Consider the following 12,030-nt stretch of genomic DNA (forward strand, 5'->3'; position numbering starts at 1 on the left):
CCCAGGAATTAATTGCATTAAACCAAAATTCCAATTCTGGAGAAAATGTTATTTACACAATGAATGCAATCCATTTTTGTTTTAATGCTCACTGGCAGCCTGTTTTACATTCAAAGACCAAAGTGCACCATTCACAGAACACAGGACCAGAGCATCAAGAAGCACAATATGCTTTTCTACAATCATCGCAGCTATTTTAACATCATGTCAAATGAAAATGTGCATCTTCTGTGCACAAGCAGTGCTTGCATGCAAGGGGTCAAGAAGTTCTGAGAAAATGACCCAATGAGAACCTGCTTAGGTTACAGTGCTTATGTTTGACTTGCGTTCTCATTTTAACTAAAACTTCTCTCATTTATCCTCATAACGCTTTGGGCTTTCCGTCCTCTCTCATCTCTGGTTTAATCTGGGAAATCCCTTTAAGATTTAGACTTGTTTTCTCACACATTCATAGTGCAGCAATTCTCACTGCTGTATGGGTATTGCCAGACCAAAAACTTTTGTGTGTTCATGTGGGTGATCAGTCACGGTCTGACTCCCAACCCTCAGCCACACTGCTAGCAAGCTAGCAATGACTATTGTCTGGAAGTGGTCCTTTATGTTTTGCATCATTAATTAAGGAGTTGGGCTCATTAAGTAACAACTGTCATATTTTTTGAAGGACCAAAAACTCCTCATCATATTTTGTTGTTTGTGAGAGTTCTCATCCCCCTGGGGGGGGAATAATAACTTGTGTGCTAACAAATCACTGTGGCTGACCACTTTCTGGGTGAATTTCTGGGCCTTTTCAATTTCAATGAGAGCGGCAAAAAAAAGCACATTGCTGGACCCAGTAGGGATTTTTGTTGCTAAGGCAACACAGGTCTGGCCCTCAGCCTCGTGTTCACCCACTCTATGGAAACCTCAGCCCCCAGCGCAGCCCCGCTCCTGTTGAGGCCCGACTGTGCCAACAGGGACTCTGTGCTCCTTCCCCGCCTGCATCCGCCCCAGCGCCTCACTCCGTCTGCGTCGCGTAGCTCTTCTGCTTCTGCGAGCGCAGGAGGGGGGTCTGGGTGTCGACGTCCCGTTTCTCCAGGGCTGTGAGGGTGCGGAGACGCTGCTGGGTCCAGCCGTACAGCAGGCAGTTCAGCCAGCCCTGGGAGGGGGACGTGAAGGCCTGCGGTACACATACACACATGTACACACACACACACACACATACACACGCACACACACACGCACGTGCACGCGCACACACACACATAAACGTACACATACATACACATACAAACACGCATACACATGCCCACACACAGACACACATACATGCACATGCACACACACACAAAAACACATACATACACAAACGTACACATACACACACATGCACAAACACACATGCATGCATACACACAGACACACACACACGCAAAAACTTTAGACCAACTGCTCAGGCCACCCACCAGTTTCAACGCTGTTCAGCCATACCCATTATATTGTGCTCTAGTATTTGTGTCCGTACAGGAGCGGCAGGGCGTTCGTGCCTAGCAGTGAGGCAGAAAGGGAAGGGCCTACCTGCAGCAGGTAAAGGATGACATACAGCAACGGTGCTTCCTGCAGGTTGAACAGGATCAAGACTGCCAGCAGGACCGCTGAGGACAGAGCGCAGACAATGAGCGAGTTGGTAGGGCTCAAATCACAGGCCTTTTGGCCTTACAGCATGCACTGCAATGGCACTTCACCAGGCCAATTACAGCACTGCAATGCACGGGCACTCTACACTGTATAGTAGAGGTCCCCAGCCCTGGTACTGGAAAGCCAAAGGGTCAGCTGGAGTCCCCAGCCCTGGTACTGGAAAGCCAAAGGGTCAGCTGGGCTCCCCAGCCCTGGTACTGGAAAGCCAAAGGGTCAGCTGGGCTCCCCAGCCCTGGTACTGGAAAGCCAAAGGGTCAGCTGGGCTCCCCAGCCCTGGTACTGGAAAGCCAAAGGGTCAGCTGGGCTCCCCAGCCCTGATCCTAGAGAGCAGCAGGGTCTACTGGTTTTCATTGTTACTCAGGACATAACAGACCTATGAAAGCATCTGCTTACACCATTAACTCACCTCAGCTGGTTTCTTGGGCCTGAATTGGTTGCTGATTTTAAGATGAAAACAGAAAACAGCAGACCCTGCAGCTCGGCAGGACATGGGCTGCAGAACCCTGGTCAAAACTTATATCATTTTAGAATTCATTCATGACATCATAAGGAAAATGTATCTAAATTTTGGTCACGCATTTCAGTGAAAAGTGGTCCAACAGAAATTTGGTCAATAATGAGTTACGCCGTCAAGAGCATAATTTTTCCACTCTGGTTACCCAATAGTTAGATGAGATAAAAGGCAACAGGAAGAAAGAAAACGAATCACGCTGCCTGATCGCCAGATCCTCCAATACAGGAGCGCTCGCTGCTCATTGCCCCAAAAGCAGAAAACCCCCCTCTCAATCTGGCGATCCTGCAGCGGGAGGCCGGTGCGGTCAGGCTTGGGGGGCGCTGTACCTGGGAACCAGCAGACCGCGAAGGCGGCGGGGTAAAGCTTCATCTGCCGCCGACGCACTCCCAGGCCCGCCCACCCCCTGGCGTCCAGCAGGCCGTCGGTGGACTCCACGCAGCGCGCGTACACCGAACGCGCCTTCGCCATCAACACCTGGAGGAAGGGCGGCGGGCGTGAATTGCAAATTTAAAAAACCCTTCTGTTTGAAAAGACCCACAGTATAACAAAGGCTGAACTTCTCGTTGGTGATATGCTTTACTACCTCTGTCTTCACCAGGTTAAGCTGGTCCTCCCCGGTCTTTGTTCACTATCATATGTAATTCACTGTCACTTAAGCAACACTGGATACTGAACTGGAGATAGAGCACAAATAGTATGTGCACTAGAAAGAGCAAAGCACTTCACAAATAAAAAGTATTATTATTAGAAGCATACACTTGTGATTTTTTGAATGTTTGAAAATGTTTAAAGAGCAGTCTGCCCCCCTTTCATTTTGCATTTCTTTTTTCAGACAGAGAAATCAGAGGGTAACACAGAAGGTATCAAAGCTCAGAAGGTGTCATGTCCGGGGATCAAACCACTAACCACGCTGGGGGGGGGGGGGGGGGGGGGGGGGGCTATATGGCTCAGGAGGTTGATGCCCAAACAGATTGCACCCATATGCAGAGAGACTTTTGTTATTATACTGTATGATCAAAAGTATTTGGACACCCCTTGGTCTGGGCCTGTTTTTCGTGGTTTGGGCTAGGCCCCTTAGTTTTGGTGAAGGCACTCTTAATGTTACAGCATACAATCACATTCCAGACAATTCTGTGCTTCCCCAACGGTTTGGGGAACGCCATTTCCTGTTTCAGGCAACGCCCTCGGGCACACACCCAGGTGTGGAAGAAAGCCAACTGTGAGGCAAGCCTAACCACTCAAACAGTGCCCGACCTCACCAATGCTCTTCTAGCTAAATGGAAACAAATCCCTGCAGCAATGCTCTAACATCCAGTATAAAGCCTAACCAGAAGAGTAGAGGTTGTTATAGCAGCAAAGAGTGGACCAACTCCATATTAATGCCCATAATTTTCGAAGAGATTTTGGATGTCGGATGTCCACATACTTTTGGCCATGTAGTGTATATTGTTTTGATATTTTGTTCTATTCAATGCTTATTGCCTTTATTCTGTTTAATTTACTTAATCAATACTTTTATTATTTAAGGTGATTTGGGTGCCATGTAAAAAAGCACTCTCCAAATAACATAAGAATAATAGTGATAATAATAATAGTTGTTATTATATGCACATGCAATGGCATTCATGAAGAGAGTTGGTCTGTACAAGTGACTTTTTGAAAAGGGTCATCTTGACTCTGAGCACAAAATAACCCACATAGAACAAAACCTTAAAGTAGTCATGGCAAAAGCAGTGCAGTTCAGAGTATAAACCCACCCACTTTTTGGTTCATCACAAATAATTTATAACTAATCACATCAAATGATTAGAGGAGGCGGGTCTAGGGTGGCGATTCAAACATTAGATGTGACTGCAGAGCAAGGAGGAGGAGGCGAGTGTCAAACACACTTCTGCAAACCACCTCTCTGAAACCATGACTAATGTCTAAGCGACGTGTTCCTGGTGTAGCCAATCACTGCTGCAGTAAGACCAGAGACCTTGACCAATGTCTAAGCTGCTTGTCCCAGGCGTAGCCAATCACTGCTGCAGTAAGACCAGAGACCTTGACCAATGTCTAAGCTGCTTGTCCCTGGCGTAACCAATCACTGCTGCAGTAAGCACTGTTCTCAGACAGTAGGGCCAGAGGGTCTTCAAATCTGCCCGATTGGGTTCTGTGACTCACCAAAATGCCACTCAAACTGACGGCGAAGGTGGAGACGAAGATGACGATGCTGTAGGCGTGGACGTGGTGACAGGGCGTGGCTTCCAGTCTGGCCCTGGAGGGTGAGTACAGCACCCATGTGTGCATCAGGAGACACCTGCAGAGTTAGCCAAATTCACACAGGGTATGGAAATTGTGCAGATCGTTTAATTATTAAGAAATGGCTAGACAACATCCATATAATCATGTAAAATTCAAATCAATAAATTACTTCAAACACTTCCTACATTCCCAAGTGACCAAATTGTATACTTCAGCATACCAAAAGTATAATTTCAAATAGAATGTAATTACACTTCAAGTGTACTAAAGTACAGTATGACATACTTCAAATGTGCTATGGTACACTACAATATACTTTAAGTATAACTGACCACTCTATTTTTCACATAGCTGCCTATAATGTCATAAGGGTATTTTTCCAGTTGTGTAATCTCCCACACTGACTGAATTGTAATGAAATTAACATCCATCCCACCATCAGTTCAAAACAGGAACAATAGTCTCTTACATACAGTTATGATCAACATTACAGAACTACTCTGATCAAGGAGCTGATTACTAATGTTGAATATAATTAATTATTCAGTCATTACAGATGGGGATGTTTCAAATAAATTACCTTTCAACTGAAATTTTAGGTACAGAGAAATTCACAACAAATTGCAAAAAGAGCAAATTAAGTTTCAGAAGAATATTTAGAGTAAGAGTGGCAAAATATATGCTAGGTTGCTTCGTATTCCACTACAAAAAAGTTAGGCATGAGTGCATAACTGTAGATGAAACATTCCTTGATGCACATTCTAATACCAGTATAAAACCAGTATTCCCAGATACGCACGGAACTGAACATTAGAAAATGGCTGCTTTAAAGACTGCTAATGTTCTGTTGGAGAACATTAGCAGTTCTCCCTTTACTGTAGCAGTCAGAACCTATAGCAAGTCACCAAAACCAGTCATTTGTGAAGACGATAACTAGCAGTGGAGCAGGTTAAGGAGGGATGCTGGCTGGCTCCACGCTTGTGCTGTGTTGGGAAGGCAGGCAGTGATGAACATACTCATAAGCCTGGCTCAGGCTCCTGGAACAGCTGTTTGAGTTCCCCACAATGAAGACTGGCACCATAAGCAGCACAGGCAAGACACTGGGGGGACAGGGAGGGACAGAATTCAACAAAGTGAAAAGATGAATAAACAAACAGACGAAACCTTTACTGCCCCAAAGGGATTTTCTGAGTGCACATTCTGGTCTGCACCCCCCCCCCCCCCCAAATCAATAGCAATGAGGTGGCAATCAGCATTGCAGCATGAGCATAATTGGGCTTCCAAATGAGGAGAAAAAGGGGAGACAAACAGCTGAAGAAAATGTTTTTGTTTTTTTTTACAATACAGGATGGGCCATTTGTTGTTAATGAGCTGAATTTGCAGTTATGCGGTTATGCAGCAGCATGTAGTGGGGGGGGGGGGGGGGGGGTTACAGACATGAGCAAAACACAATGGGGGTAAGAGTGGGATAGAGGAGCAGGTTTTCCAGCTGTGTTCAAAATGGCTGTATTCTGCTATTTCTTACCCTGATAACACCAGGGCCATCTTGGTTAATGAGCTAGTCCTCCCAGGGAACTGCAAAAGACAGGAAATCAGCTGCCTGAATCAGCCAATCAATACACAGCCTCATGTGCCAGACCTGTATCTCTGCCACAAGCCTGGTGACATTAGTGTAGTTCAGACCATTAAATCTGCCCAGTTGGTATTAACCTATATATATATATATATATATATATATATATATATATATATATATATATATATAATATATATTTTTTGTAATTAATTTTATTCAGACAGTAGAGAGGGTGTCAGATAGACAAGGTATCACAGTACAGAATGTGGCCAATGAATTGTGTTCACAGCAAAGTATTTACTGGAAAATAGCTTTTAAGGCTGATTTAATGACGATTTCAGACTGTTGGCCCCATTGAGTCCCATTCGTTTTTGGGTCCCGTGCACTCACCTGCCCTCTAGTGAGTATTATGATGCATTGCAAGGAAAACAAAGTGGAACGGGATTAAGAGGGTGGCACAGCTAGTCTTTAAACAGCTTCTGTCCATGGACAGTGTCATCTTGAGACATTTATCTTCAGCACTTTAAAGTCCCATACGGTTTGATTTACCCCCAAATTGGTTTTAACAAGCTTAAAAAGGTAATTTCAGGTGTTCTGCTGAACTATAAAATAACACAAAAATAGCATTTCCATGCTAAGAAACCATTTAATAAAAAGGCAGATTTCATTTTAAGTTTAACCTTTGTTTTAATTGTCTTTCTCTGCAGACATGACTGAACCTACCACAGTGGACTGGCCAGTCACGTCCCTGCAGCAGTCCTCCTTCAAACGCATGTACAGCACCCAGGTATAGTTGAGGGTGTAAAAAAAGGACGACATGTAAAATATCTGGAAGTGAAAATTAAAAAGATATTTTAGTAAATGGGACGCTTCTTCTCTGCGGTTTTGTCTGCCGCCACCATCTCGCTCACACCTGGCCTGGTCGATATTGCAAGAGGAAGCTGGGGGTCTAAACCGTCTCGATATCCTCCTGATACACTGTAGAAAATGTTTCTTTTTTATTTTTTTTATATAATACAAGTTTCAGCGATGGCAAAAACTTGTCGCAGTGAAAATATTTTCAAAAATAATTTTTTAAAAATTGTCCCACGTTGTGTACGACTCATCATAGTGAATATATTGTTCTTGATGATTAGGACCAGAGAAGCATGTGCCCTACATGGAACAAAAACAAATTTCTGGGTCTTATGAGGATATTCTGCTCATGAAACGGATGTAACATACTTGTTTATACAGTGTACCCATACCACATGGATCAGTCAGGGGCTCCAATGTGAAAGTGTATCGTATCACATACAGCACTGTACATCTACTGAAAAAAACATCATTGAAATAGCACAAGCAACACAGAACAGCGTGAGCAGAGTGAAACCAAAGTAAAAGCATTAGCTGAAAAGGAGGTGGAAACCTTGTCTTATGGAAGCTCGTATCCATCGGCCCGATGGGTCTAACGCCGGGGGGAGGCTCACCTGTTCAACGGCATGCAAGTTATAGCAGGCGGTGCGATTGTCGCAGGTCTGATTTAACAGGACTGCACCGATGAGCCAGGTGAAACACACCAGCAAGTCAGCCAGGCTCAAGAAGAACAGCGCCCTGACCTGAGGGGTAGGAAGCCACCAGTTAAATCAACCGTCTGCTGCCAAAATACTGGGGGTTTTAACCAAGTCCCTGCAGGAAGAGGCGATGGTGCACCAGTAGGGGGCGCTCTTCCCTCTGGAACACATGTAAACCCATTGCTCCAGCACAGAGACTGAGGATACTGTACAGTAGAATAAGGTGAGATGTTAAACTGAGATTCTGGCTGGGGTCATTAAAGATCCCATGGCAATTTTCTTTTTACGATTAAGGGTGTTAACCCTGTGTCTTGGCCAAATTCTCAAAAACACAACTGGCCTCTAAATCATGACCTTTGGTTGTACCTACAACATACAACGAATTACATTCATGGAACAATCTAAATTCCAGCCGGGTTCGACCAGGCCTTGGAAGAATCAAAAACAACCAAATCATCACTTTGCCCAAGGAATAACGGCACAACACTGAGAAGAAACACTTCCTTCACACAGCCTACCTCACACGTGCCAAGCAGATTCTGGAAAAATGCAAACACAATTATGGAGCCGGATCCCACAATGCTGAAAATGGAAATAAAAAAATAGAAAAATTGCAATAAAACACTAATTTTATCAAGGTACATTCATCACAACACCAAGTAATTTTATTATAGTAGTTTTTGCCTTGATTTAATTTTACTTACCTAAGAACGGCCATGGCCAACTGGATCCACAGTACCTATAATACCGCACCAAGACGTGAAATGTTATTTTTAATGTAATATTGAATTCAAAACAAATACATTAATAACAAAAAGATCGTGGTGTAAAAGGTATAAGTAGTTAATTCAACAAAGCGTCAGGACAAACGGTTTTACGCACCAATGAGAAATACAAGAAACGGAGACAAAAACCTAGTTTTTTAAGAAAGGAGTTTGATAGAATAATGATAAAAAATATTTGCTGCAAATGCCATTAGTCATAACAATCGGTATACATTGGCATTTTTGCAGTTATTGCATACTTACAGTTTTTCCATTTTCGAAAATAACCGTGGAGTTGGACAGAGTACTGTTGTAAAACAAGCTCTGCATATCCGAAGATGTGAGAATAGAAGATTCACATCCAGGGGCAATTCCGTTGTTCCTTCTGTGGTTTGTAAACAGTCCGTCTTTGCACTGTAACAATTTTACACCTGGCTGATCATGTGTTTTTTGTTTTTTCCTACGGTACACAGAAACACACTTTTCGCTCCTTTAAAGTTCGTCTGTCTCGCCGTTGAGACCGGATGCGCGAAATTGACAACGCCAATGCAAGCCTTCCTTCGTGCCATACGTGAACAGCAGTCCGCGTGCAGCCGTATGCATAATAGCTTGACCACGCTTTCACTGCTTGGGTAACTTCCCCGCCCACGTAAACTGCATCTGCAAATCGTTTGGTGGGATTTCCCGTAAAATTGTAGCAAGTCACACAATATAGGCCTATCATATAGCAACATCACGAGGCAAATAAAATCAAGTGTGTAATTAGCTATAGCCTAGACCGGCAAGAGAGATGACAGCCAATATCCTAAAAAGCACCACTCACATGTCCCCGTAGACTTAATAGATTGATATAATTAATAAGCGAATATATATTAACTTCCATAATTTAATCAAGACTGTTTATTGAATAAACATGTCATATAACCAAGAAAAAAAAAACATTTTATGTCGAGTTGTATTAAATCGATGGATCTTAAGTTTTAGCCTAATAAAAACACATCTGGTTTTTATTGAATCAAAAAGCCTGAACTGGGTTAGAAGTGAAAACGCACGTGAAACACGTTTTAAAAATCCGTAGAAACGCACTGCTGAAAAAGATTTTAAAGTTAGTCATGTACCTCCTCGCTTGATGCCCAGGGACTGATGCCATTGCAGAAACGACCACGATCTGAGTCAGAAATCGAGAGCAGCCAATTCTCGATAGGGCCGGTGTATAGCCTATGCAGGTTTTTGCTTCCACCAATTCCACAGGCCGAGTTAGCTCTTTAGCTGTGTAGCTATAGGTCAAGGCCAGTTCAGTCGAGATTAGATCACAGAACTGTGTTCCCAGTTGTGTTTATCTCACAAAAATTACTTTAAATGTCAGATCACGTAAATGATTAGGCAAATGAAATACCAGCATGAACGTCCCCCCTTGCCCACCCACTATAAAAACGCTGTAGGCCTGCTTTTCAAAGTATCACTGATTTCAGCTGTTCTTCCTTGCTCATAATAGCAAGAGTTTTAATGCAATACATACTGTAGGCTGCAGTATGAAAGGCTACAGCTCAATGTCTTTTATACATTCAGCATGAAAGGACATACAACTTCATATATCTTAGAAATTCTACATTTAAGAACCTCTGACTTAAAAAAAAATGTTAGAAGTAGATTTGATCAGATGGACCACACGTTCTTAGAGAACATTTTCACATTAAATAGTGATACAGTAGTGTTCAGCCCAGGTCCTGGAGAGCTTCAGGGGTCTGTTGGTTGTTATTCCCACCAATAAACTGTTTTAGCCCTTTGTAGAGTAGTTTATAAGTTGGTTTTTAAGTTTAAGGAGTCATAAGTCAGTGTTCTAGAATTTCATTATTTTCAATTACCAGTAGTGATTGTTACATCAGCATTAGAATGTTCAGTTAAGAACATTCTAATGATGTATTTGTGATCATATGCCTTTGGCTAGTGGCTATCCAGGACCAGGACTGCAGCCCAGCAATAGCACGTTCAAAAACAGTGCATCATGGAACAGTGTCACCATCATGGAAATGCAACACAGAGGACAGACAGGATATGAGCGGGAGATCCCACGTTCCAACTTCCCTGCATTGACTTCCTCAAAATGAATCATCTTGACCCACCCAACAATAACAATTTTTGTTCTGGCTTTGCTCAGATGCATCAAACTCAAACCTCATAGAACTTCAGACGTTGGAGCCCGTCAATGCACGAAAGCAGTGCTTTAACAGGATGAGCCACCCAGCAGCCTCTTTCAATTTTACCGTGGAGGGACACATTTAGGGGGCAGGAAGAATATGGGAGGAAACATGGGAACGTACAGCAGCCACTGAATGAACTGAGTCACTTTCTGAGCAAAGCACACAGCAACGGGGCCGTGGCAGTGGCTTGGTCTGGCCCTAGGGCTTTTCCCCATGGCCCCCCTGCACTGCCTCTGTGGCCCTCTTCCATGAAGAAACACCGCACACTGCTTACCAATGCATGAGAAAACATAGGTATGCCACATTCCTCTACAACAGAACAGGGCTCCTTTCCCAGTCAAGCGTTTGAAGGAAACGGATATATCTAACGTGGCATTTATGACTTGGTCAAAACAGTAACATCACAAGACAGAAACAGTAATGCTCATCAAATTCAGCACAGGAGAAATTTAACAAAAACAAAGCGGCACATACACAGGTCCAGACATTTCTTTTCCCCCCAAAAGGGTTTTTTTATTACAAAATACTCCTTGACATTCCAGTGTGGATTCTGTTTTACTTTCAGTATTTCTGACAAAAAAATGGTACACAGACAAACATTGGCAACCGTTAAAGAGATTGTCAACCATTTTGCGTTCTCTTAAAATGAGTTACGATTAGTCCAGGTGCTCTCCCGTCAAAAAGGTTTTGATCCTGGAATGAGTCGAGGGCGGCAATCCCGTCAGAAAAGGCTTCCAGCACTTAGAGAAACACCAGCTGTTCATAAACACAATCGTCCTCAGTGTTCCACTCCATTTTTCCGTTTATTTTAAAAAATAACCCTACAATTAGAAACGCATAAATTAATATGAAACTGCAGAGTGCACACAATGATTGGGGGGGGGGGGGGGAGAAGAGGGTGGGTTGGGAGGGGCAGAAAGAACCCTTTTAAAGCCCTAGGGGTGGTTGTAAACATCAGCAACTCTGGCCGGTCCCGCACTCTTGACACCTTTTTGAAAGCCTGCACCACACTCATAGACACCGCACAGCAGCCTGTAAGCCTTAGTTACCTGTAAATGGCTTGGCTACATTGTGAAGCTGTTTTTGGTATACATTTAAACACAGAATAAAGAGAAGTGAAAAGAAAACGAGCCTAAATTCTGAAACGATTTAAGGACCTCAGTGCAACCAATGTAATGGTTAATCTGTCTTGCAGGAGACCAGTATTATGCCTGACTTCCTAACAAATCTAACTGCTTTCTCTACACCTACATGGGACTTCAGTGCAAAATGTATTTTGTCCCCTTAAAAAACAGCATTATATATATATATATTTTTTTTTATTTGCATCAGATTTTTTCCCTTATTTGATGTCTACACTTCTAAGTATCCACTGACCGATCTGAACCAATCATTGCGCTTTGCTGTGCGGCACAAAGCCTTTTGATTGGTTCAGACGAGCCGGCTGATTAACAGTTAAACTGTAGCTCCACCCATTACGGAACAGCATTCCCTTGATTCTAAC

General features: G+C 43.3%; 1 protein-coding gene across 1 annotated transcript; it reads right to left on the reverse strand.

Moving 5' to 3' along the window:
- Positions 1–64: 64 nt before the first annotated feature.
- LOC118212247 (transmembrane protein 116-like) lies at positions 65–8,944 on the reverse strand. The gene is made up of 11 exons (XM_035389947.1): positions 8,590–8,944; positions 8,266–8,300; positions 8,080–8,143; positions 7,478–7,606; positions 6,732–6,836; positions 5,958–6,007; positions 5,449–5,532; positions 4,352–4,487; positions 2,515–2,662; positions 1,555–1,631; positions 65–1,156 (listed from the first exon to the last, which is right to left on the reverse strand). The coding sequence occupies exons 1-11, from the start codon at positions 8,653–8,655 to the stop codon at positions 995–997; spliced, it is 1,056 nt and encodes a 351-aa protein (XP_035245838.1). The 5' UTR covers positions 8,656–8,944; the 3' UTR covers positions 65–994.
- Between the last annotated feature and the right edge of the window lie 3,086 nt (positions 8,945–12,030).

Source organism: Anguilla anguilla, chromosome 14 (genome assembly GCF_013347855.1).
Source record: "Anguilla anguilla isolate fAngAng1 chromosome 14, fAngAng1.pri, whole genome shotgun sequence".
NCBI classification, from domain to species: Eukaryota; Metazoa; Chordata; class Actinopteri; order Anguilliformes; family Anguillidae; genus Anguilla; species Anguilla anguilla.

Coding starts and splice junctions, on each gene's coding strand:
- LOC118212247 (XM_035389947.1), bottom strand. CDS start 8,655: ATGCAGAGCTTGTTTTACAACAGTACTCTGTCCAACTCCACGGTTATT. Junction 6,837..7,477: donor ACTTGCATGCCGTTGAACAG/GTGAGCCTCCCC, acceptor TTTCACTTCCAG/ATATTTTACATGTCGTCCTT. Junction 1,632..2,514: donor CGCGGTCTGCTGGTTCCCAG/GTACAGCGCCCC, acceptor CTCTGTCCTCAG/CGGTCCTGCTGGCAGTCTTG.